Source organism: Dermacentor andersoni, chromosome 11, assembly GCF_023375885.2.
Source record: "Dermacentor andersoni chromosome 11, qqDerAnde1_hic_scaffold, whole genome shotgun sequence".
NCBI classification, from domain to species: Eukaryota; Metazoa; Arthropoda; class Arachnida; order Ixodida; family Ixodidae; genus Dermacentor; species Dermacentor andersoni.
Window position 1 is genome coordinate 98,312,783 of NC_092824.1, and position 27,997 is coordinate 98,340,779.

The 27,997-nt window shown below is 47.8% G+C and overlaps 1 protein-coding gene across 3 annotated transcripts in view; it reads right to left on the bottom strand.

Moving 5' to 3' along the window:
• Positions 1-27,997, bottom strand: part of LOC126539137 (uncharacterized) — a 264,993-nt gene that overhangs the window by 96,656 nt on the left and 140,340 nt on the right. For all 3 annotated transcript variants that reach the window (XM_055075202.2, XM_050185872.3, XM_050185871.3), the window contains 2 exons: positions 18,893-19,174; positions 9,555-9,827 (listed from right to left, as the gene is read on the bottom strand). In XM_055075202.2, the coding sequence (XP_054931177.2) occupies positions 9,555-9,827; positions 18,893-19,174 (555 nt within the window). The remainder of the gene's footprint in view (positions 1-9,554; positions 9,828-18,892; positions 19,175-27,997) is intronic.

A 27,997-nucleotide genomic window follows, 5' to 3' on the forward strand; every position in this document is an offset into this window, starting at 1 on the left:
AATCCGTAATTAAGACAGTAATCCATAACTAAGCAGTAATCCGCAATTAAGGTAGTAATCCGTAATTAAGGCGGTAATCCGTCATGAAGGCAGTAATCCATAATTTAGTTTCTCACTTCGCGTTTTACCAGCTCCACGTTAACTATACCCGACGACAATTTTCTGTGGCAGCACAGCCAAAGCAACGCGCACGCGCTTGCACGTGCGGAGCATCTGCTTTTGTGTTAATGCGACAAGTAGTGCCGGCGTTTCGCTATAGTAAAAAAAATTATGGGGTTTTACGTGCCAAAACCACTTTCTGATTATGAGGCACGCCGTAGTGGAGGGCTCCAGAAATTTTGACCACCTGGGGTTCTTTAACGTGCACCTAAATCTAAGTACACGGCTGTTTTCGCATTTCACCCCCATCAAAATGCGGCCGCCGTGGCCGAGATTCGATCCCGCGACCTAGTGCTCTTCGCTATAGTAGGATACAACTCAAGTCTGCAGTGAAGCCCCGCTCACGCCCTCATAACCGCCAGACACTGTTCCTCCGCGAGGCTGCAAATGGTTTGTACTTCAAACTTTTCCTGTTGCCCAAATAAGGCAGTAACCACAAAAATAAAGTTATAAGCGCGCATTTCTGTACGTTTTCACTCGTCTATTGTATTGCAATGGCGAGAGCGTAATTCTTTATTGAACTGAAATAAAGCGCTTGCTTCGCTGCAACTATTTACTGCCCAGTTTCACTTCAGTTGGCAGTGAAGTTAGACGAGTAAAATGGGCTCAGCAATGAAATGGACTGTACCGAGGACTTTTGAAGAGTGAAATGCTCAGACTCCATACATTTCATCCATGTCTATTGCACACCTCATTGCTTCCACCGATGAAAATACTCTTAAAGAACAGCAGACGCTCCGGAGGTATCAAGTGCGACGCCATTTTGAAAACGTCGCATGACGACGATTTTGTTCGCTTCAGTGATTGGGTGGCGAAGTAACAACGCGGCGCAGCCTGTGTGCCTTGGTTGCCAACTGCCGTTTTTTTTTTTGTTAAAGTTGTGCCTTACTATAGTAAGATAACCACAGAGCTTCCTACAATATGTTTGACGGAACTTCGGAGCTGCAATCCTCGAGCCACCATGGGATTGATGGCAAGTACATAGATTTGTCTGATCTTCGTGCTTGTGGATTCAGACGTTCTTGTGGCTTTGTTTATTACGCTTTATATGCCGTCACTGTCGTAAATTTCGGAGCAATCTACACTTTTTGATGTTCTGAAGATGCTGCGAACTCGAACAATCGCTACTTATTGCGACGCTTCAGCTCGTAGAGGTGGCGAAATCGGAACGCGCGAAGAGTTTCAACGCTTGCCGCGATAAATTGAAAAGGGCGTTTTATGTCACTTGTCGAGTCACGCCCCCATGCCGTAATGGTTTCAATATCGGTCTTCTGTGCTAGAGGTCTTGTGCTCGAATCCTGTCGTCAGACAATTTTAATGCTTATTTAATTATTATTACGCAGTAGATTGTTGCAAATGACGAGTTTACAAAGTCACGAAGCCGTTTGAAGCCAGAAGGGCGAAGTTCAGGCAGATCCATGTACTTCCCATAATTCCCATGCTGGTACAACCACCCCCATTGCAGCTCCCGTATAGACACTAGCGCCGGAGTTCCCTCTAGCAATTATTGTATGAACCTCTATGAGGGAAACCAGACATAGACGCCAGAAAGCCAAAACTAGGAACAGCAAGTAACGGAAATCTGTTCTCTAGGCAACGTTTTTATTTGTATAGAAAATTATTCGTGAACAAAAAAATAATAACGTGCGGTTTGTTTTACATTACGTAGCCTTCAGTTTCTTCCATTCGCGGAGTACATGTAGATGCGCAGTAAAAAAAAAATGCGTGCTTCGGCTCTGTACCTTTGGCTGCGCTGCGACAGCAAAGCTGTCGCCCGGTACAGGAGCGTGCATGGGAACCGTTACTAACAAATTCTCGCGCGATCGTCGACTCACAGCTCCTCCTCCACTCCACCTAGTGGAAGCGCCGACCTTCAACTGAAAAAAGAAGCTCCGCTTCTCAGAACTGACGAGGAATGTCATTGAAACGTGGGGACAACCTCTGTCGCGGTGTGGCGCTACAACCCATTGTCTTGAGCTGAGGCAAAGTGTTGAGTGGAGGGACGTTCCGGAATGCAAGCGAATGAACACAGTGCAAACAGCCCCCTATAGACGTGACAACCTAAAAAATTACAAGCAAGCTCCGCCCGCATCAACGTAGTATACCTCTATCTCTCACCTACCCGTCCACTGGCAATCAAACCCGAGTTATACGCCACCGCTAAGGTTCACCGTTCGCTTATTTCCCTGGCGACGTCAGGTATTGCGGGTTTTTAAAAAGCTCTTTTTTCCGTACACATGTCTTTATGTCGCTAGTTTAAGGATGAAGCATCAAACAAATTTTATGGGTGATCCTGATATCAGGGCTCACACAAACATGATAGTTTAGCCCGAAACAAGGAGCTTTTATTTTCGAATTAGCCAAGCATTCACATCAGCAGAGAAAAGTCATTAAGTTGTGAGCGGACTTCTGCTGGCTCGGCTCTTTTTGACAGGTGAACGGAATGGCAAGCACACTGCGTTTTAGTGGATGCACAACTTCGCCGTCTCGCGTACGCACAGACGTACTGCTGCAGCTCAAGAGACAGCGCCAAATTGAGACGCTAACCCCGAGACATCGTACTCAGGCCCAACGCTTCCTCACGTAACTTACGTGGCTTGTATCCGACAGCAACCCAATGTTTTGGAGAAAACTGTCCGTAAAGTACAGAAGCACGGCTTCGCTAGTATCTATAGAAAGGCTGCAGAGCGTAATTGCAGGTCGAAAGCGGCAACGCTGTCATCGCATTCCATGCGGTTAGAAAAAGAAAATAATAGCCCGTGACCATACTTATAAAAACTTATTCAGCAGGAAGTTATGTTCGAAGCGATGAACATCATAGAAGAAACGTCTCAGCGCAGTTTTTTTTTTTTTTTTCACTGGTTTGCCAGGCAGCATAAAGTCATAGTGGGGCTAAATATAAGCATGCAGGCTCGTTATATAGAGATACTGCGACAATGACTCATAAAATGTGTTGTCCATAGTCTACCTTTCATAGCCTTCAGCTTGATACACTGTCTTATTCTGTGTTATGTTTGTTTGTTTACTAAGAAACAGTTTGTCTGTGCAACAGTATCAGCCCTTCTTTCTCCAATTTGTTTGACCTTCATTTGTTCTTATTTTGAAATTTCCAGTTGTATATAACATTTTTATTTAATTTCCTGGTTTTACTTTCTTTCTCAGTGGGGGTAATTATTGATGATTACAGGTAAAAGTGGCTCTGCCGTAGCCTAGTTTTTCCAGAATTTTATTAGTTGGCAAGGAACAACAACCAATACAAACTGATTGAATGAAACTGTCACGTGAATAACTCGAAACAAGCGCGGAACGTTATACTTAATCAGCTGCGGAATGAACTAATTTTTCTCGCGATAGGACAATTTACAGCGCCCCATTTCAGCGCAGTGCACAGAAACCGCACTGGGTGACCAGAGAATGGTCAGAAAATTCGGCTGGGACTGTCACGTTAGTAATTAAAGAAATGGCGCGGAACGTTAGAGTTGCACGGTTGTGGAAAGCCTTCTTCCTCACCCGAATGGACGATCCCGGCCATGGAAATCGCAACAAAACAAAATGCGCCGGCCCGATCTCGGAGGCCACCGAGCGATATTCAGCACACAATTTCACCGCGGTGAAACGGGGGAAAAAATTAATTCCAGGGTTTTACGTGCCAAACCCACGGTATGCTTACGAGGCACGCCGTAGTGGGGGACTCTCGACTAATGTCGGCTACCTGGGTTTCTTTACCGTGCAGCCAATGCACGCTACACGGACGTTTTGCATTTACCTTGATCGAAATGCGGCCCCCACGGCCGGGATTTGACGCCGCGCTGTCAGGCTTTCGCAACACTGCCTAGCCTAGGTAGTGTTGACAGCGGCGCAACGCCAAAGCCACTACGCCACCACGGCGGGTGAGTGCACAGAACAATGGGGTACAAAAGGAGGAAAATAATCTTGGCGCAGACTTGCATATGGGACAAGAGAACATTGGCACTTTGGTGTTAATGCCTTCTTCTTGTACCCGTAAGCCTACGCTAAAATACCTTCAAAGTCTCTTTACCAACAAGCCCAACACGCAGACAGACCAGAGGATTGTGGATGAACTGTCACGCGACTAACCCGAAACTAGAGCAAGCAGCTATAGAGATAGGCGGCAGCGGAACTGCGTTCTCCCTTTCGCGCCTGGACGACATTCAGTGCTGCGACTTCATCGCAGTGCACGGAACTAACGCACCGACGGGATGGACAGAAAAGGCGGGACAGCCTCCTTCCCGGAAACTTGGTCGTATCCTCTCACCGACTTTCGGGACAGCAGCGTGAGCGGCCAGCCGCAAATCCGATTAGCCGAGACAACAACAACCCAAGGCAAACATGCCGGACGCTTGCGGCGAAGGAGACTCTGCCCCGCGGTCCGCGCTCTGAGGGCCCCGAGCGCTCCAATCACCGGAACAAGACCGCACGCCAAGTGCCCCTCGCGTCTGCACCACTGCCAACTTCCTTCGCACAGGAATATCGCGCCCGCTTCACCCGTTCACCCCTCCTTTTTTCTTCTTAACCCAGAACAGCGTCTTTTCTCTCCCACTATACTACGAAGAAAGATAACACTAAGAGATAAGAAGTTGCATGATGCGGTCTCGGCTCATCTAATACACCCCCCTCTCTCCCCCGGCCCTCCCAGAACTCCACAACCGGAAGGATACGATGACTCGCGTGTAAAAGCAAAGGAACAGGAACTGCGGCTCCCAAGCGCAACGCCGTCAGAGAAGTGCTGCCCCAATGAAGACAGATGAACGGTGTTATTCGTCTCTCCGCGTTATTCTGCTCTTAGCTGACAGAACGAGAGAGCGAGTGTTGTACTCCGCAAAAAAAGAAAGGAAACAGGACGCCGAAAAGGTCGCGTAAGAGCCTAGAAGAAGTAGTGTCTTCGCTCGCAAGGGTCCGCAGTTACTAATGGCACCGTCCAGCACAGTGTACTCCGCGTGTGAGCAGCGCCATGTCTGCTCAATGCCCGGAATGTCGTGACCGTAATCAACGAAAGTTGCTTTTTAGCGAACGACTACTGAGAGGTGCGAATACCAAGACCTTTCTAACAGTCCCATTCATTCATTCATTCATTCATTCATTATCACTCATTCATTTATTTCTAAATAGTACCACCCTCACCAGAGGTTACAGCAAGAAGGGCACACAGGAAACTTGATGTTTGTAGGTGATTTTACAATATACTGGGTGTCCCTATGAAGACTTTAGGTAATATTTAAAAACTAGCCGTTTTGAAATAAAATACGGTTATTTTAGAGACATGACGTTAGTGGTGCCGGCCACTAGGTGACTGGTGATACACGGTAATCAGTCGGTAATTTAACAAATAGATAACTTTTAAACGTTTAGCTTCAGCGAGCTTTCGGATCTGGAAAAATAAGATTCCCTGTGAAACTGTGGCACGACGAATTTCGAATACCAGAGTGCGCGAAACCGAAATTGGGAGGTTGCAGCGAGCGCGAAGCTGCGCCCCTCGTGATGACCTTCTGTTTACGTCACATACCAGAGGGCAGCACAGGAGATGTTCATTTGAGGGATTTCCAGCCGTTTGTGCGCAGGCGCGAGTAAGAGCGGGCGCGAGAGAGAAAATCTGGGGGATTTTGCTGTTTGAATATATGAATCTGCCTAGGCACTACTGAGGTTTCTTAGCGCGTGTTGTATGCGTTTGTCCACTAGACATGCCGGCATTGCGGAGTTCGGTCGTCTCCGCGGACTCTGAGATATTTACGCGCCGGCGTGAGCAAATAGCCAATGGCGGACTCCATCTCCGGTCTATGCATTGTAGAAACGCTGGAAAAGGGGTTTGTTTGAGTTTTCGCGTTAAACAATTATGTTTTCTCGCATACTCAAATTACAATCTAGAGCTATCATGTCTGTAGGTCGTGTGTGAGTCGTAGTTCACGATTTTCCCACGCATTTTAGCTTGAGAAATTCCATTAGTTCAGCCAATTCCTTGCGTCACGTGGAAGGCCTGCGTATAGGTGCCTCGGAAATGTTTTTTCCGTAACGACACCCCACGCTGGACGCGGGGCGCCGCCACCGGATTTTCTGCGACACGGGCTCCGTAACGCTGTCGCGTCAAAATCTCACTGCGCATTTCCGGCTCGAAAATTACTTCCGCCGCATGCAACCAGCCTAACACTGGCTTTAAGCTCTGCGTAAAGAATTCTAGCGAAAGCCGCCACCCAGACGTGGATTAGGACACCACTTATTGTTACTATGAACTGAAGGATTTCTTTTCCGGTTTACTCATGACGTTATCGGTATTTACTGAGCCACGTTCTGAGCTAACTTTAGTTGACGCCTGGCTTCTATAAGAGTCGGGGAAAATATTCCCAGCTCCAACCTCGAGGATCAGCTTCGGCTGTTCACGATCGCATATCCAAGAAGCGGCCAGAACTCAAGGCATTAAAACAGGAATGCCTTTCCTAAGCTCGATTCATAAAATAAACTCGTTCTCTCCAGTCCCCTCTCTTTATTTTTCAATTTACTCGAAAGCAGCTTGCCGCTGAGTCAGCAAATGCTGCCGCTTAGAGGCACACGGCACACCAGGCAAAACTTGAAATCTCGCATTTCCCTCGTGCCAAGGAGCGGCAGTTGCGACTGCAATTTGCCTTTGAGTGGGAACAAACAGAACGACCTGGTGGCCCATAACGGAAGAGGTGAATTAAAGTTTATGGTTTTAACAGCCACCTGGATTGCGGCGCTGGCAATAATCCAGGTGGCATTCGTATCGAAAAGATTTGAACTCCGGCAATGCTTAAACAGGGATTATCTGGTAACTTTCTTGCAATATGAAAACGTGTACGCAAGTTTGTGTGAATTCAGGCACGAATGCGTGTGTTGCCAAATCTCCGAGGGGGCTATGCACCTCACTTTCAGTACGACATGAAAAATAAATAAAGAAATGTAATTCCGCTAGAGAACGCACAAAGTGGATTTATATGGGTCGCGCACGGCTGTAATGAAGTACAATGTAAACCCGTTTGTCTAACAAATTCAAGCACTATACGTAAGAATAGGAAGTCAGTAGAACACTATTATTCCTTTACAAACTGGCAAGAACTCTCTTCCCAACCACCCTGCGATGTGTGCAATAATACTAAAATATGGACTTAATAGTACCACAAGCATCTATTATGTATATAGAACGCAGTTTTCCTCATCACGGCTGGAAAATAGGTGTGAGTAAAGCGCAATGTAACGACGACGCCCAAAGAGGAATTATAAGCATTATAAAGCATATGCATACAAAAACTAAGCCATGATCGCAATTACTCGTACGGACAAAGTTCAAAGGGAATGAAATTGTCCCAGGGGTGCGGTATGAAAACCGACAAGTTATCATTCTGACGGCCAACTTCACTGTGAACGAACATCGTTTTTCATATATTTACAGAGCTTATCACTATTATAATACGCACTTTAATATCACTATAACCGACGTTCCCAAATTTTCTCTGTGTTGACGTGTGCTCAGGACTCGGCTTCAGACATAAATAGCCCAAATATAGCCACGTAGCCGCTCGGAATTTTTCGACGCCACCTCACATAAAAGTAGCCCAATTTGGCTATTAAGAGCCCATTCTGGTAACCTTGTATTCTACACCGTTGTGCCTAGGAAGAGGCACATATTCAAGGAGCAAAAGCCAAAAGATTTTCTATCTCGCAACCGCTCTTACTCGCGCCTGCGCAGAAACGCCGAGCACCTCGAGAAACGCGACGCCCCGCTGTACCTACTACCAATTGTAAAAATGCGTCCGGCGGACCCACTGCCTCACCGCGGTGGCAGCCAGCTTCGGAGCGTAAACTCGACCCCGCTCCGCAATGCCGGCACGCCTAGGGGACAAACGCGTACAAAAAGAGCAAAGAAAGTTCGCCGCCGTAGTACTTAGGCGAAGACAGACATTCAAGGAGCAAAAGCACCCAGATTCTCTCTCTCGCACCCGCTCGTACTCGCGCCTGCGCACAAACGTCGGGCAATCCCTAAAATCCCCGTCTCATGCTGTACTACGGGGCTTCTTGCTCCTCGCTGTCGCAGCGCGCTGGCTGCATCCCGGTGGGTGACGTAAGTGGAATGTCGCCTCGAGGGGCGCGGCATTCCCTTCGCTGCAGGCTCCGCATTGAGAAATACTCTACTAGCCTGTTTCAACTAATCGGGTAATCTATACATACCCATCAGTCAACCGACTCAAGCTTTAGCATCCCAGCCCATTCATCTCCGTGTTCTCGGCGTGAAGAGAACTCATTTGATACTACGATATTCACGTTCATAACGCATCTGCAGGCGATCTAACCAACTGCGTTTTCTTCTTCTGAAAGTGCCTACAAGATAGCCACATCCCCGATAGGCAAACCCGCCTCAAGTTACCTAAGAAGAACTTGTCTTCGATAGCGTTGATGCAATTCCAGACAATGGAATGGAATGGAATGGAAAACTTTATTGTTTCTTTAAGATATTAGCGAGTTGAGGACGAAGTCTTCATTCTTGAAAACTTTGGGTCCTCTTCAGCCTTGGGTGGGCCCCTAGTCCAGGGCACCACTGAGTCGGGCCACCTCGCTTGCGTGTGCTATGAGGGCCCTTTGGACCCCTAGCTCGCAGCTGGTGAGCCGGCTCTCCCATTGCTCCGCACTTGGTGTTGTATGTTTGTGGAATGTCTTGTTTCTCTCGCATTCCCATGTGATGTGATATAGTGTTGGCCTTGCTCCGCACCACGGGCATACGCCGCAATATTGTGTGGGGAACATCCTGCTTAGTACGTAAAGATTTGGAAAGGAACCCGTCTGCAGTCTACGCCATCCTGCGGCTTCCTCCTTCGTCAACGCTTTGTGTGGTGGGGGGTATTGGAATCTTCGCCCCCTATATAGGTTTAGCAGCTCTGAATAACTGTCCCCGCAAGTAATCTGAGGCTCTCCCGGGGGGACTGAGGCGCCCGCTCGGATGGTGAAGCCTCGAGCTAAGCTGTCCGCCCCTTCATTGCCCTGAATCCCTGCGTGGCTTGGTATCCAGATTATGTTGTGTGTAGGTTGTCCTTCATAGAGCGGTGCTCTACTAAGGATCTTGAGTGCCGTGCTGCTTATTCTACCCCTGATATAGTTTCGGCACGCCTCTTGTGAGTCTGTTAGGATGTTGAGGGATTTTCCTATCCTGTATCCTTCCTCTGCTGCCAGTGCAACAGCTATTTCCTCTGCTTCGGTTATGTCTGATACCGCTGCCGTGAGACTCGTGATTAGTTTGCTTTTATTATTAGCTACTACCGCTAATTCCAGACAAATAATCTATCGTCCAGCTCGACATGATGTCTTTCTTTATAGTAGACAGCGCACGCCTCGCGCAGCGACACTTCGCCGTCATTGTCGACGGTCGCACTCACCGGGCTTGTAGGCGCACGTGTTGTCGAAGTAGGCGACGGACGGGTCCGCCGCGCGGCCGAAGTGCACGTGCCTCGAGAAGCGGTCGTAGCGGCTGAGCCGGCACTCGCCGCCCCGCTGCTCGTCCCACTCCGCCGAGCGGCAGACGAACGAGCGCTCGGCGGCGCACGCCTCGAGGCAGGCCCGGCGGGTGGCGTTGCGCAGCACGCGGTTGTCGTGGCCCTCCAGCTCCATGCCCTGGATCCACTCGGCGACGAACAGCCGGTCGCAGGCGCCTGCAAAATAAACGGAGGGACGCGAGTGAAACGAAAAACCACCGCCCAAGCACTCCGCACAGATGGTTACCAGCGATAGGCGCCCCGTCCCGCTCCCATGTGTAGGGTAGCAAACCGCTTGAGCTTAACTGGTTAACCTCCCTGCCTTTCCTTTTCCACTTTTTCCTTCCTTCCTTCCTGGTTTAATAATTTCTTAACTTAATTATGGGGTTTTACGTGCCAAAACCACTTTCTGATTATGAGGCACGCCGTAGTGGAGGACTACGGAAATTTCGACCACCTGGGGTTCTTTAACGTGCACCTAAATCAAAGTACACAGGTGTTTTCGCATTTCGCCCCCATCGAAATGCGGCCGCCGTGGCCGGGATTCAATCCCGCGACCTCGTGCTCAGCTGCCCAACACCATAGCCACTGAGCAACCACGGCGGGTTTCCTTCCTGGTTAACCAGCGGAAGCTGAAACGTGCGGCCCCGGTGTTTGTCGCTGGGTTGATCCCGACGATTCATTAAATGACGGCTTGGTATGCTGCCGGACCCTCGGTACGCAGTTGCTGCTTGCGCTCGGCTGCGCGAGCCTGTTCTCGTGCCCGGGCTGCAGCATCGGCACGGCGTAGGCGAGCTCTTTCCCGGTTGTGCTCGCGGCGTTGCTGATCGAAGGCTACCTGCTCCTGAGGAGTACATATGACGTATGGCCTACCCATTTCGGAGGCGGACAGAAATTGCTGCGCGCGCGCTAGGCTGCGATGGAGGACAACGACGTCACTACCGGCGCAGCTAATCGGGCGCCTCTCTTTCACCTGAGGAGTTTTCGGCGTACAGGCGACGGACGGACGGGCGAATCGACAAGACATACACAGCTCCGCTGTAAGAATATTGTACAGAAACTGTACGCCACGACTGTCAATGAAGGCGAGCGGCCAAACGCTGCAAGAAGGTAATTCGCTTCATTAAAGGAATCGTGCGCTTGAAAGCGTATCTTTGCTGCAGAGAGGATATTTAAGAAACGTTTGCTGTTTCATTGCACGATTGCGCAGAGAGCAGAGCTGTTAACGGGCAAGATCGGATCACATCCAGTGCATCAGAGTTTCGTCACACATTGGTAACCAGACGGTAAACGCATCCTCGAGTCAAGATTCGGTGAATATAGAGGGTTGTTCGTCAAAACGGTTGAGAGAGAGCGATCGAAGGAAAATGAGGAGCTCTTGAGAAAAAAAAACACGCACAGCGTGATCAAAAAACAACCAATAGAAGCAAAAATAAAATACTACAGCGAAAAAATGTTTGCAGACAAATCCTCGTCATAAAACAAATTCTCGATGAAGAATGAGATTTAGAAACGTTAACGTGATCGCAAAAGTCGTTCGAAGCGATGAGGAGAAAGAAGAAACGCAAATAATTTCACATGCATGGTTTTACAGCCGTAGTGACAGCTCGCGCATACACTAGTGCCAGAAGTTCTTTTAGCGTGCTTACTATGAAACTGTAGATATCCGCAGCTTCATGCTTCAAACAAGGACACAGCAGCGAAGGAGGGCGGAGTACATCAGAACGTAAGAGGAATACGTAATCTCATCCTTCCTGTTGTTTCCATTTTGTCTCATACTCTCTTTGCGTTACTCTCGACACTCGCTGGAACGGAAGAGCATCATGCATTTCGGCGAAGCCAGAACTATGCACCGGAGACGGTGACGCTCTCCCGAACGCCAATGCAGCGCGAGGCGTGCCCTGGGTGCGGGCGTGGCTGGCGGTGCGACGTGAGCCTTGCCGCCTCGAGGCATCCATTTCCAAACCGGAGCCGAGGGTTCTTATCCGGGAAAGTAGGCCGGAGGTCAAAGACGAGGTTGCGCCGCGATCGGCACAGCAGAACCTCGACCGTAAGGGGCCGCGACATAGCAGTGACACTGACATATACGTAGGTCCGTAAAATACACACGTGAATTGTATGTCTAAATAACTACATAAAGATATCTGCACTCATGCGTTCATATCTACACATGTGTAGATAGAGAGAAGAAGAGAGAGCGACAGATAGGACGATAGTTTAGAAACTGGAAAAGTTAGCCTAGTGACAGGCATGACAGGCTACTTCATGTTCAATAAACGCTCAGGAAAGAAAATTCTGACGCCGAACAGCAAGCTAACGTTCCAAAGAAAGATCAAGGGTGCGAAAATGAAAGGGAGAGAAAGAGGGGGAGGAGAACACGCATGCTCGAATGCACTAAAATGCAAGTTGGTGTCCATTGAGGCCTGTACGAGTATATCACAGATAGGCCGGACACGACGCTGTGACCCAGTGTCTATAGGTTCGTGTTTGTACACGTTTGTCACGCCTCCTTGAGGTCCAACGTGCGTGCGTGCGTGCGTGCGTGCGTGCGTGTGTGCGTGCGTGTGTGCGTGTGCGTGTGTGTGTGTGTGTGTGTGTGTGTGTGTGTGTGTGTGTGTGTTTGTGTGTGTGTGTGTGTGTGTGTGTGTGTGTGTGGTTCCAATGACGGTCAGTTGCACTTCGTTCGTCGAAGATACAGGGCGTGTATAGAAGGGTGTGTGTCGAGTGAGATCCTCAACAACACTTGCAGTGTGATAAACGCGGTTTAACCGATGGATTTACGACCTCTAAAAGGTGCGACGTAATGCCAACGCATTTTCTCGGCATTTACCGCTAAATCGCCACTGAATGCGTTCTTTCGCTTTATCATGTTAAGACTCCGTGATAGCAGGCATTCGTCCCGAAAACCCAGAGAATGACGTCGCCTATGCCTAAAAGTGAACACCCAACAGAAAAACAATAAGTATTCGGACCAACCTTCTAGGCATTCTGCTTATCTGACAGCTAAGGAGATAAAGAAGCCAGATGGAAAAGGGAAAGCGAGCGACCCAATCAAAGTATTCGCTGAAGCAGCACAGGCTTCCCACATCAGGGAACCGGCGATCCGAGGCTGCAACACATTCATTCGGGATACGAGCTGCCGCCTCCCTCTTCTAATTCCCCCTGACATTCCCAAGTTCGCTCTCCCTGCAAATGCCCTCGTCTGCGCATTCCTTCGTGCGCTAGGAATTCGTGAGAACGGAAACGAAAATGTAAATAAAGAAAAAAGAGAGAGAGAAGCTGGAAATGGGGGCCTCCCAAAAACGCTGACACGTGTGACCCGGCGTCGTCGGGTAAGGAGTTATCTCGGTAATGATGCCTGTTTCCCCAAATTGCGACTTCCACGAAGTCTAGCGACGGTGCTTCGGCTGATGACGAACTCGAAGCGCTCGGAAATGACACTTAGTTGCCACGGCTGCCCGAAGATGTCACCGCTGGGCTTGGGGACGATGATGGTGCCACTGCTACCAGTTTCGTGTCGCAAAGACGTCCACGGACTGAAGGCAAATAGCTGGTCGTATAATGCGGCAATAACCATTTCCTAGAATTATAAAGCCGCACAGGAGTTACAGCAAAGTGAAGCTATAGAAGCACGACGTTGTTTGATCTCCGTTTCCTCACCATCTTAGCTTCGTAATACGCCTGTCACTGTCACGCTCCGTCAAAGCGAGCGGCTGAAATGCAATTATCATTCTTAGAACGGTTGCATGTTTTCTAGGTGTTCTTGCAAAATCCAGCGGTGATTCAGAGGACGACCAAGTTGAGACGTCCAGAATTGATATCTAGTTGCCACAAGCCCCAAGTCTCATCACTGAGCGTGTCGTCGCCGAGGTTGACGGCATCATTGCAATCAATATCGTCCCTCAGGATCGCCAACGGATTCAAGGTTCATGTTGATGGGGCAACAGAACACGCGTAATTTCCTCCACTTTCTGTAGACTTGCACAAGAGTTATGTTGAGTCTAAGTTGCGCGCCTCTTCGCCACCATTAGGTCAGTCCTAAATTGATTCATAGTGGTTCGTTACAGCGCAATGCAAAACAAGGACGCAAGAAGGTATAAAAACGACAACACGGCGCTGTTTTTATACCTTCTTGTGTCCTTGTCTTGTATTGCGCTGCAACGAACCACTATGAATTCCAACCAACTGGCCCGACTTGACTTGCCGTTTTGATGCAGTCCTAAATTGCTTAGGGAGTGCCCTCCTCCAAACAGCCCTGCCCCATTTTCGCGTAGAAAAGGCATGAATTATCTCTAGTTTGATCTGATATTAATCTACTTACTCCACACTTGTCTAGTTAGTAAGACTTACTATTGCTGTTTTGCAGAATAAATTTGTTTGAACATGACGTAGATATAGCTAAACTATTAAAACTGCGTTGTACATATATATATGCAGTTAAAACTCGATCTAACGAAATGCGATGTTATAAAGTTCCCGATATAACGAAGGAATTGACATTCCTCGGCAGGCACATAGGGTTCAATGTTATCATCAACCCGAATTAACGAAACAAACTTCGCCGAACTCAGTTAATGAAGTTTTTCCTGAAATAAATCAGTAAAGCAAGCGGTGATTTCTAATTCTGACGAAGACGGGTTCTTCTTCGAGCATGCCCTCAAAACCTATCGCGTTCAAACATCTAGGCGCCATGGTCACATTCCTAGCTTTTATTTCGACGAGGCTGCACGCCGCGTCCCTGCACAAAACAGCCGACTCAACACCGCCACGGTAGGGGCGGCGCTGGTTGCGTTCGATAGTACCTGGTTTATGCGACAGATGGCTGCACTGGCGGCACATGCAACGCCACGGTGCCCTTGGCGCGTCGTTACGTTCCAATTTTAGATTTCGAAGGACCGAAAGCTTCCTTTTCCGATTTTACGAACTTCCCGACTTAACGAAATAATTCGAGTGTGGTCATCACTTCGTTAAATCATGTTTCAACTATATATATACACACACTTGGAATTTTTCAGATGCCCAATGTTCATGTGAGCTATTGTCACGTTTCTTTTGCAAAGGAGCTATGTTCGAAAAATTGTTGCCAGCGTCTGCTGTCACAACCTGCTGCTGTTGCAGTAAGGACTCCACACGGGCGACTCGCCGAGGTCGTGCGACCAAGTTGCTCGCAAAGTGACCACTCGCAAATGGTCGCTTCGGTCGAAGAGCCAGCGCGATTCCGGCTAGTAGCTCGTTGCAACTAGATCTATCAGTCGCGTGAGTGCAGTTGCAATTAAGCCTACAGGTTTAATAAGTTTAAAACCTATTGAGGCAGTCAACGACGCAGGGACAAGTCGTCCGTACACACTGACGGCCATTTTACAAGCTAATAATGGCGGCGCAATCAGACGCGAGGCAGGACATTCGGGCGCGGCGACCGCCAGTCGTGCCTTGCAGGTGTGAACGTCGGTAGCCGCCAGTCGCGGTGGTCGGTCGCGCGACGTCCGTCAGTCGCCGGTGTGAATGCGGGCCGAGCGATTTCCGAACCACTGTAATCTCTTGTATTAGGTCATTCCGCTTGTTTCACGCGCTTTTCTGAAAACATTCCTTGCGTGCTCCAACGCTTTCTTTCTTTCTTCCTTTCTTTCTTTCTTTCTTTCTTTCTTTCTTAGTATGAATCTGGCCAGGTGGGCACTGCGAAGGCCACTGATACAGAGTGGCACGTTACATAAGACATGAAACGGTTGCGCGAGTCGCGTTCTCGCATGTTCAGCGGCAATCACTCGAAACGCGCGGTGTGGAGGGCGCCCGCATGACGGCAGCGGACTAAACCAACGCTGCCCACTTGGTTGGAAGCGCTTCTCGGCTGCTTCGGTGTTCGTACGGGCACACATACGTCTTCACTGAATTTCACGCGTTCGGGCACGCCATCCGGCCCACTCGCCATGCATTGTGCTTAGGGCACGCACACCCCCGCGCCCAAATACTCGCGACGACGAGCGCGCGCACGCACGCGAGCTGCCGAACCACCTCGCGGCGCCGCAGTCATTCGCCAATATTAGGCAGTTTTAGTTGCGCGTCCGCAACCACCCACGAACAAAGCGTGCGAGGTTGTGCGTGCGTAGCGGAGCGGAGCGCGCGCGCGCACGATACGGCAATAATTGGCCGGACGCATAAGTTGAGAAAGGGATTGCTGACTTGCACGCGTAGGAACCAGTAGTGTGCTCCTCAGCGCCGCCATATATGCCACCTTCTGAAACTGCGTAGCGTATATCAGTCGCCACTCAGTCGAACCACAAGCTGGAGTCATATCTTCGGCAAGAGTGATATCGAAAAATGCGCTCTCGTGGACACGCGAGAACACGCGAGAACGTCCTGCCAGGCCATGCTCGGCCCGCAGCGGACGCTAGGCAGCTTTTAAAAAGCTGAGGGCGCACGCAAGATACCGTCCGTGCTCCTGCGTACAGCGCATGCGCACACATGCCTCCGCGGGTTTGCTGCGTACGCAGCGCTGCTGCGGACGCCCAACTAAAGCTGTCTATTGATTGGCCGCCGCACGTGCCCGTTCAGGCACGCACTCGCTGATTGGCGGGGCGGTGCTTCCTTTCTTTTTTTTTTTTTTCTTTTTTTTTTTTCGGGTCCTCACCTACCGAGCATGCAGTCCAGAATTCTTATTGCGCGCCCGCAGCAATTATCGAGAGACGGTGTTCGCATTGCGCAGGGAAACTACGACGAATGTGCATTTCCGATCATCAAGGATTGCCCCGATCGGCTATATCATTTCTCGGGCGCGATTCTGTACGCCACCGCCAACTCCACCAACTTATTACGAAAGCTGGCAAGTCGCGATACTCGAACGTCATACGCGCGATCCCGCAGTTGTTCGTCTGCGCACCATTATATACGGGCCAGGGTGTGTTCATTTGCGTGGGACGAGAAGCGCGTTGCGTCCGACTCATTACGCCGCGTGCCACGAGCAGCCGTCTACTAGTAAGCGCTGTCAATTAGAATCTTCGTGGCATGGGTGTCGTGGTTCGCCTTCATCAAAATCAATACGTCGTAATTATCTAAAGGCTACACGAAACACTGGCCTTTATGTATTCTTCTTTTTGTACCTGATTGTGTGCGAGTGATTTTCTTTTTCTTGTTCCTCAGAATAAATTAAGCGGTTTTACACTACAAGGCCGGCAATCTAGCTTTGAGCTGTAGCTTAAGGGCGCTGATTAATTTGGCTATCTAGGCATTATTATTATTATTATTATTATTATTATTATTATTATTATTATTGTTATTATTATTATTACGTATGTGCACCCAAAGCACGCCAGACCAGCTTTTTTTGCATACAGGCCCGTGCTGGCAATTTCTGACGCAGTTAAACATTACGGCAGTGTCATCCACGGGTTCGACTATGTCTAAACGGTGTTCGGCACGTAAGACTCACCGTGAGTGACAATTTTGTATATTCTAAATACATAGTGCCTGTAATGTCCTGAAATTCATCAAATATTAGTAGAAATTAGAGGACATACGGCATCAACAATTTTCACAACTTGATTTTCCAATGAAATATTACCTTCAATACGCCAAGCATAGAATCTTCGAGGTCGTTCGAAAGTGAGAAGGGCGAGCTTTAGGAAAATCCAGGCACTTCATATCATTGGTTGAAGTGCAGCTTAGTGGTTCAAGTGCTGTTTAAAAAGCCTGCATGGACACGAGCTACAGATCTCATTCTGGGTGCATTTACAAACTATCTCGCTCTAAGCACGGCATCCGAGTCTTTCCCTCCCCCCCCCCCCCTTTTTTTTTTTTGTCTTTCGTTTACTGTGGGTGACAATACTTCAGATCAGGCGTGTTAGTCAAGCGGCTAGCTTGGTGCTCTCCAAGTATGCTGGACATCTGATTTCTTATCTTGCGTCTCGGCATAGGGATCACGCATCGAGTTCACAATTTTAGCCTATCTTCATACCCCAATACAGGGTAGCGAACCAGGCAGATAATCTGGTTAACCTTTCTGCAATTCATCCCTCATTTCTCTATATTTCAAATTTTATTAAATCTTGATAAAACTCATAGAATATTGAAAATGTTCAATGGGTTCTTCTGCAAAACGCTTCTAATTATTTTTTATTTTTGAATAGAACAGATATAATGACACCTGCCTTTCAATTTACATGGCCCCCGAAGATGCTCCTTCTTTTTTTTTTTTTTCGGAACTGACGCTGTAAAACGTGCCCTTCACTCCGAAAAAAGTTCACACCGTTTGGGGTGTATCTTGACCCCATACAATATTCGTCACCTGCCTTGCTTGCATTTCCTAGCTTGAAAACTCTGTGCTCGTTGCTTTCCAGTCGATAACACCAGGTCACGCTGAAAACACGCATACCATTCGTGACTTGAAGTACCGGACGAGCAGCGTTAAAGAAAAGAGAGGCACTCAAGATAAGATGGCGACCTTGCTTAGGCACTGGATTAGCCCCAAAGAGCGTAAACATTTTCTGAGAGTCTTGGCGTTCCCTCTATCCCGCTTTGCTCTTTCTGTTCCCCCTTTCCCTTCCCCCAGTGTAGGGTAGCAAACCGGGCGCTCGTCTGGTTGACCTCCCTGCAATTCTTCTCTTCGCAATCTCTCTCTCTCGAGAGAGAGAGAGAGAGAGAGAGAAAAGAAAGGAGGATAACCGAATGGCCCGTTTATTATTAATCATATCATGAGAAGCCAACAAGCAAAGAACCCAAAGGCAACAAAGGGGAAATTACTTGTACTTACTAATTGAATTCAAGAAATTATAAATTAACGGCAATGAAAGTGGATGCAAAAACAACTTGCCGCAGGTGGGGAACGATCCCACGTCTTTCGCAATACGCGTGCGATGCTCTAACCAACTGAGCTACAGGGGCTCCATTTCCCCATCCACGTTCTTGGGTATTTATGTTTTTTTTTTTTTTACTACTACAACTAACCTTGGGTGTTTTAGCCAGCGCCACCACTCACAAACCTTGATGGCGGATGTGGAACATCCTTTCTTCCGCAGGCGTCACGAGTACGTGATCTTTTTTTTAGGGTTAAGGCAACAGGTCTCTCTCTCTCTCTCTCTCTCTCTCTCTCTCTCTCTCTCTCTCTCTCTCTATCTATCTATCTATCTATCTATCTATCTATCTATCTATCTATCTCTCTATCTATCTATCTATCTATCTATCTATCTATCTATCTATCTATCTATCTATCTGAGAGTCACCTTATCATGTAGCCTGGGCCCGCAGCTCACCTTCGAGGCAGACCTTCTCCAGGTAGTAGACGCCGTTGACCGGCGACAGGGTCCGCTCGTGGACGACGGACGACGCGTCGGCCGCGGCGCCCATCAGCTGGCAGTAGCTGTCCGTGGCGTTCTTGACGAAGGTCAGCGACCGGCAGCGCGGGTCCCTGCGGCACGCCTCGGCGCACGCGGTCAGGTTGACGCCGTACTCGCGCGAGAAGACGTCCGAGTCCAGCCGCGCGTTCGTCGCCAGCACGAACACGGGCTTGCCCTGGCGGCAGGCGGCATCCTCGGCTGCGAAGTCGAATGGCTCGGGTTTAGCGATCAATTCGAAGTGATTTAGCGCAACTGAATCGATTAATCAGGAAACCTGCGGCTGGCCCCGACGAGCCTGAAAGCTGATCCGATCAAGGCAGTGGCGTGAACTATTTCAGTTCGTCCTGGCACACATGTGTACCTGCGTTCTGAAAGACTGATACGCTCCCGATGAATTAAATGTAGCACGTGCAGCTCCTGTACACAAAGGTGGGGGAAAAGAAAAATGACTAGGCAACTATCGTCCTTTCTCCGTTCTGCATGTATACTCGGAAGTACTTGAACGCGTTACATTTAAAAGAGTGACTGACTTTCTAGGAAAACACAAATTGATAGTACCCCCGCAGTTTGGACTTCAGAAAATTAAAACAAGTCCATTGAGCGAGCGATACTAGGCATTAAATAAAAATTAGTTGAGAATATTGAACAGAGTTTATGGGGGGCAATAGATTTAAATAGTGAGAAATCCTTTTACTCAGTTACTAACTCTATATGATTAAATGGGTTACTTTATTACGACTTAAGGTGCCCGGCTTACTAGGTAATCAAAAGTTATCTATAAATCTCATACGTAGGCGACATTAAACAGCTGTTCTTCAAATCACAATATAACCACAACGGAAGTTCCACAAGGCTCTATATTAGGTCCCCTTCAATTTCTTTTACATATGAATGACATCCGTAACATACCCCATGTTGAGGAGACAGCACTTTTCGCCGACGATACAAGTATATTTTCTTTTTAAAGTAGACAGTTGGAAGATGCGGGATTAAAAGCTGAAATAAGGCTTAGAGAACTGCCACTGTAGATAGGTGCAAATGAGATACAGCTAAAGACCAATAAAACAAAATATGTCATTTTAAGAGCTCGAAACACGCATATAATTAATAGTTTCAACCTGCGTTTTCAAGACGCAGTGCTTGAAAAGACGAGCAATATAAAGATTCTAGGTGTATTTTTTAGGAATATTTGTAGTTGAATGAGCACAAATCTCACCTCTAAAACAAGCTATCTCGCACAAGTGGCGCACTATGGAAAATAGGCTCTTTAATTCCAAGCAGTCAAAAACCGGTTGCATAAGCATGTTTTAATTCAGTCCCGTCTACAATACTGCTTAGTGATCTGGTACTGTACAACGACAACCAATTAATACAAACTAGAGGTTTTACAAACAGGAGCTGTTCATGTTCTTGAAGGCATTCGCTTCAATATATAGATTAGTTCCTCTAAATCTTCTTTATACAGAGAAGCTCTCACTGTATATGTTTGCGGGAATTAACGAAAATTGGACAGATTTTCAGTCTACCTATCTTCAAACGACCAATGACCGAAACTTTCACGTGATTGATTATCAACCACCTAAGATCAGAACTAATTATGGGATGCAAAGCTCGCGGTATAAAATTCTTAAGCTCCTAAATGAAAACAAGCAACCGTTAGACCCAATCAAAAAATCCCATTAAATAAAATTGTATAAAAGCAATATACGTAAGTGAATATAGTTCGTTGGTGTTTGCGGTTATCATTCAAATTCTGGGTTTTTTACGTTGGAAATGCTGATACATGCCAATTTGAACACAATGAATATTGTAGCATTCTTTCTTTTTTTTTTCATATGTAAGGCATAGTAATGAACTATGTGTCGTTTTGTTTCCTGGCTCTTATGCTTGTTCCCCAATTCGTAGTGTTGGAAATCGTTACGTTAAGAAATGAAGCAGCAGTACTACAAATATCGCTCATTACGCGTCTTTATTATTCAGCCAAACTGTGCTGCTTAGGTGTGCGCTCTAGCTTTCTCTTTTCTTTTTTTTCTTTTTTTGACAGCGTAAGCTCTTATGGGCTCATTCCAATAACCGTCTGGTTGGCGATGGCGTCCGTCACAGCTATCGCCGGGAATGAGCAAAACAACAACAAAAAAATCCCAGTTGCGGGAAGCATCAAACCCGCACCCGCTGCACGGGAGTCAGCTACTGGGTCCGTTCGATTCGCCTGCACCACTGTGCACCAGTTCACAACGGTTCACGAGAAGTTCAGAAATCGTGCAGCTCGATTCCTGAGGTGCAGGCCCAGCAAGACACTCGAAACGAATGCAAGGACGCAGACGCGGTGCAGGCGTTTTGTTACGTCCGACTAAGGTGCACGGAATGCGTATGTTTGCGCGGTCCTGCACTGCAGGTATGATCGGCTACTTCGGCGTAAATACACACCACATTTGCGTATAGACACATCAGACGTGCATGTAAGCGGGGTTTTAACGACAATCACGTCCGTGTGCTGCGTCGTCTACTGCGTCGCTGCTTCGTACTTGTACGCCTGCACCAAGTCAGCACCGACGGTGGAGCGGGTGCAGCAAAGTCATGAACCAGCCCGGCACCTTTCCTGCGCCTTTTGAAACGAACGTCGTGGTTCAGCGGGCGCCAATGCTGCACCGCTGAAACGAATGGCAGGGTGCAGCACCCCGTGAATTGGTTCAGGTTGTGCAAGCGAATCGAACGTGCCCACTGTACCACTAAGCCCCTGCACCGCTTGATAGCTTGCAGCGGAAACATGCCCTACACACGCGCCTTAGCGCGTGATGAGACACGCGACGCGAGATGCGCGCCCCGTAGCGTCGTTACGTGCACATTCTGCATTGCAGTTGCGTAATATTACACCAGGTGACACATCATGTAGCAGTCGCACAGGTAGTGGCACAAGGTAGATAGAAAAGTCTTGAGGGAGAAAAAGACGATCGATGGTCGAGATGAATAAAAAAGATCCAAGAATGGAAAACATGTATGGCATACTTGACTAAATGAAGCGGGCTAGGTAACTGCTTTTCACCGCCCCGTTCATTTAACCAACGGCGATTCTTTAACGCGCCCCTAAACCTAAATACACGAGCGTGTTTTTGCCTTACGATTTCATCGAAAATGCGGCCCGCCGCATCCGGGGATTGAACCCACGACCGAGGGCTCATTACCACAAGGCCACTGAACTACTGCGGCGTGTAACAGCGAAACTGAGAGGAGCAATTATAAAGGTCGAATTCATTGAGTTAGTCATTTGATTACGTAGTATGAGTTGACAAGTTCCATCGTGACTTTTCCACAAGATGTTCAAAATGAAACAGCGCTACTTGGAGTCGAGAACGTAAACCGCAGACGAGACAGGGACCATCGCTGTCTTCCAACTGAAAGTCTTCGTTATAACAAAGATACAAACCAGAAGTACTCGTCTGACGTCGCGTTGTTACGTTCCGAATCATAGGGAGCCAACCAGCCTAATCTTTGATGTTGCTAAATCATCTTTCCACAAAGTTTGGTCGTCATAGCAACCGACAGAAATGACACAATGATCATTATGAAGGAAATAAAACACAAAAGCAGACACACAAAGTGAAGACAAATACGGACAACTAAGGAAGAGTCAGATTATGCGGGCAAATACATAGGTATAGATGAACAAATAGATGAAGAAATGGTGAAGTGAATGAGAACCAAATATAAGAAAAATAACAGAAAAAGAAACTGTTTCATCGACATAGGCAAGGCGTTGCCTTAAGCAACCACCCCCCAAGCAATCATTAAGCGAAATGTGGGCGTGTTGACGTCACATCATGTGCTTATGGTGAACTGCAAGAAAACATCTAGCACGTAGTGTTGACGCACGCGAGAACGCCGCGTTACGCTTACAGCGCAGAAGATAGTATGGTTTCCTTAGGGACTAAAGACTCTAAATATTCCGGATTCTGACAATATGGGATCAACAAGGAATGGCGGAGCTGGTTTGATCGAAGAACTTTGGACTTCTACCTTGTTTGTCTAGAATCCTCAGTTAATATAGCAACCTACATCACTTACAGCTTCTGTCAAGTCTGTGGAATATCGTCATCTGTTAAAAAGAACGCTCCAACGTGCTGCTCTCAACCTGCTCGCACTCTAGTTGCAAGCGCCGGTGGGAGCCGTCAATGCGCTGTACAGGGGTGTAGAAAGCTGCCAGCGCCACCAACCACAAGTCATCTGCTGCAAAGCCGGGGCCATTCCCACGTTTGCCAGAAAGACAAAAATTACACGTGCTCTATGATCTGTTCCCTTTAACAGTGGACCGCGCTGTAAATGCTGACAAATGGAGCGACATTTCTTGGCGTATAAACCTACCCGGCAAGAGTTATTGGGTCCGCATAGACGACGACAGCACTCACTATATACCTACCGAATTGTCGGCCAGCCTTCTTGAGGTACGTACTTGACCCTTACTCATCGCGTTACGGCATTCGTTCTCAATTACGAGAGCGAATCAGAAAGTCTCTGCCCCTATTTATTGTTTAGCAAGATTACCGCTGTAAATGTGAAGTCAACATATCCATTCCCAACGATGGACTTTTTTTTCTTGGACCGGCCCGGCCTTATCTGCCGGTACTGCGGCACGGCGCTGCTGTCAGTTGTTCAAGATGGAGGTTGTGCTAAGAGCAACGAAGTGTGATCCGTTTTCTATCGAGCAAGGGACGAACGCCCACCGAAATCCACAGTTCCGGAAATTCAGCCCACGTATATGTGGAAAGGTGCCTCACTTCGAGAAGTGTGAGGTGGTGGCGGTGTTGAGTTCGCAAAAAGTCGTGAGGACATGCATGACAATAAGCGTTCAGGGAGGCCGCGTGAGTCGCAATTTCTACCACATGGACTTCAAAAATTTAGAGCTGCGACGGAACAAATGTCTGAACGGGTTTGGGGTCTACGTGGAAAATAGTGTAATCTACGTAGAACAGTACGTTTATTTGTAATTACCTGCATGCATTTTATTTTGCCTAATGAAAAATGGGGGCAAATACTTTCTGCTTCGCCCTCTTATATGCGTGCTTTAGCTCAATAATTCGCATAGCGCCGCAAACGAAAGAAAGCCCCCCTGGAATTGCTTCCAGCTGTTCGCGAACTTGATCACGCACAACACAGCCACACAAACGGTGCTTGAAAGACAAGAGACGCCGGGAAGTGTATAAAGCAAGCTCCAAAGAAACACAGATACAATAACACACAAAAAGAAAAAAAAAAGCAATTTGCACAAGTCCTCCGCCGTGCAGTGAAAGCAAACCAGCGACAATGTCCAGAGGGGGACACCTCGGGGCATTAGGGCAGCCAATTAAGGAAGGAAGCGAACGGCAAGAGGATAAGAAAGATAGAAAATTGGCAGGGCAATGTGGGGAGGGCGCGGGCGACGAGAATAAATAGTCGCTCGTTAGGTTTTGCTGCCCAGCGCATCGCATGCTTCTTCTTCTTCTTCTTCGCGCCCTGCTATTCTCTCAGCGTCCAGGCCTGCACCAGTGTCTGTGTATCTTTTCACCGCCCGATCATTTTTCTCTCTTTTGATTTCTCTTCGTCGCTATACCGGGGGGAGGTCGAAGCCAGCGACCACGGCTTATACCAGGAAGCTGCCCTAACAAGCTAGCTGCAGGAGGACTGCCCTTGTCAGGGAATCATCGTCACTTCTTCCTTTTCTTTATCCGCACGGTCATTTCCAGCCCCACGACGTTCCTGGCCGAGGTTGCCTCCAAAGCCCCGTCTCGTCCGGCGCTCGCGGATGCGGCGGACGCGCCATCGATGGAGAGAGAGCGCCGGACAAACTTCCCTTGTTAGCACTTCCGCGCAAACACACACACACGAACAAGATACAGAATGTAGGAACGCAGGAGCAGAAGGGAAACCGAACACGGGAACAAAATGAATCCCCGGCAACACTAGGGAGGCAACCTCGTCGGCGTTACGGTCTTTGCGCGGCGCTATCAGGAACGGTACGATGCCCGCGCCGCTGCAATTCACGGTTTGGGGTTCCTTCGCGAGGCCCCTCCCGTAAATTCCGGTAATCCGTCTCGCCGAAAGCGTGTACGGGGCGGCGGCTCCCGAAGTTACGAGGTGCGCCGGACCGGAAAAATAGCGCGGGCCAGGAAGAAGTGCGTCATTGCTTTGGCTGCTCCTTACATTGCGAAGCAGCCAACAGTACTACATATGCCGTCGCAATAAGACGGCGCGAAAGCAACATTGCCCAGCACCCGTGTTGGCCGAGTCGAACTGTCCTTTGCTCCCTTTTTTTTTTTTTTGCGTTGATTGATTCGGACAGCGTTAACCTACAAACTGTTCAAACTTGCCGTCTGGAATACCAAGCAGGTTTCGCATGTGGCTTTGTTCGAACTAACCTTTCACTTTCGGACTAAAATCGAACAAAGAAACACGTTAACCTCATCAGAACGCACGTCTGGAAACAATACAGTTTCGCTCAATGTGCTCCGCAACAGACGACGCGGGCGCGTATGCTGCATCCGCAGCGGGAAAGTAAACCGCGATTCGTGCTCTCCCGATTCGCCGAGGCCATACAGTAGTGCTGCTTCCGCGCCCTTCGACGATTCTATAACGCAGCAGGGTACACGGTCGTTGTTTTTCACTGCCCTTTTCTGAGCCTCTTGCATTGGCTTAGCGTGCTCGTCTGTTGGTTTCTCGCTGAACCTTCTTCCTATATTTTCGTCGTTCATTTTTGCTGAAGATCAGCCTCGACTATACACGAGACCCACTGCTATCTTACCCCGCGCACTCGGTGTCCTATACGGGCGATAGGAGCTCCACCACTCCTAGTTTCGACCCCAGATCGGCGGTCTGCCTCTTTCCGCCCAAATGAGCCGACAAAATCTTGGGGGGTCGGAAATTGGAAGGTGGATCTATCGTCCACCCCGTCGGTCTATACCGGTTGAGCCGGGAAGCCCGCTTTCTGTTTCTCTCGGCGACTTGCTTACTCTGGCTTTTTTTTTTCTTTTTTTTTTTATCAGGTCCTCGCCAGGCTGTGCGCTTCGGCAGAACAAAGCAATCCGGATAGGATGGTTTGAAGGGCCAGCTTCGTTCGACTTCCGGTGTTTGATCTTCGGTTTGTCCGTATTTCTTGGATGCGGAAAACAATCGCAGTCCCAGTTCGGGTTTTGTTGAAGTGCGCTCGCGTCCGCCCTATTTGTTCCGGCTTTGCGCAAACAAAGAATGGCACACGAAACGATGCCACCAGCCAATTAATGGTCGCAACAGAGGCGAAAACGAGGTAAGTTTGTTTTGTTTCTTTCAGAGCAATCATAGCGGTCTGCGCGAACATCCCACAGGCAACGCAGCTATAGCCGTCTTACAAACAATTGGGAGTCCGGCGGTGGGGTGGGCAAATTGGTATACATTCCAGTTCAAAACAAAGACCTTGTTTCGGAACCACCGTTGAGCAACACGAACAAAAATCACACCTTATCATATCCTTGAAAAGCCTGATAAATGTCTTAGCTCCCCTTCCGTCTAATTTACTTTCGAAGAGATATACTTCCTCGAAGGCACTTGACGAGTTATTATGATTTTTTTTTTCTTTCATGAGTGTTTTCACACTTTTTGAATGAAGGTTTGTTTGCCTATCCATCCGTTATTTATCACTCCACGTTTTATGTTCCAACAAATGTTAAAAGAAAAGACGGGTAATCACTTTACCGCCGCTTTATTCTTGTTCAGAGCTAACAACAAGGTCGCTTTTCTTTTGTACATATTCTTCAGCAAAATCCACTAACACTAACACTGTTTTCTGACACTTTTTTTCCGAGCAGATGAAGACAATGTACAAGTTTATCGGAAATGAGATAACTAACAGAGAACGGAGGCTTCTCTCAAACTTCCGAAATTTAGCTTTTCCGGAGAACTAAACTGTCTCCACATATTTTTTACTTTGCGAAATTAGTAAATCGGTAAAGTCACAATGATGTAGCTTGTTTTGCCTGTCCCATTGATACCAAATACTTCATTGTTTTTTTTTTCTACTTCTTTTTCTTCTTTTCCTCTCTTTTAACGCACTTGCTTAAAGGATGCATGAAGCTGACAGCCCGACTCGCATTGTCCAGGTGGTATGTTTCAAGAGAGGGACATTATTTGCAAAAAATCTCATTTTCCAAGTAGCTAATTGCATAGGTTCATTAAATAGCGTTTTTAATATTCACCTTAGAGAACATGTTGCGATACCAAAATTAAAGTCAAGGAATCGCGATGTCACCTTTGCTTCGCAGAAATCCAAAGATTAGCACCACTTACGATATATGCGTCACAAAAACATGCAAAAAAAAGAATGACAGTGTACTGGCGTTTCAATTAAGGTGTCCCGTACTGTTTGACTCACGCACTTGGAAAATCGGCAAATAGAAACGTCAATGTATTTCGTTGCGCATCAGACGCGATATCTATAAACTTTGGCTAGTATTGCGATTTCTGCTAAGCGAGCGCGACTTCACTGTTGTTCGGATTCAGTTTCGTTATTGCAAAACGCGCTCCAAACGAAATATTTTTAAAATTACCGAGCTTGTATTTCAGTGAGCGACCTCTACAGTCCATTTCCCCAAGCAGATAATTTACATCTCTTATAAAAATGCACCACAAAAGTCACAAGCAACTGAAAAAAAAAATGTGTTCAAACTAATAAATAAAAATATATAGTTGCATATGTCGTTGAGGACACAGCAAAGCGTGGTTGTAAATCCAAAATGCAAATTAGATGAATATGGACGCAGAAATTAGGTACGAGCGGGAACATTGTTTATAATCTACTTTGCTGCAATCGGCTTCGTATCGTAGGCTGTATTTTCTTACATATAGGTACACAATGGTCGTTGTGCATTCCAGTGATAGGATCCTCTGTGTTGCGCTGCTTACCCACGATGAGCGCTCAACCAACTCACACAAGAGTCAGTTTTGTTAAACCTGTGACAGCAGTCGGCTGTTGTCATAAAGGTCATCCAGGCACGCTCAAGTTCCTTCTACCAGCATTTC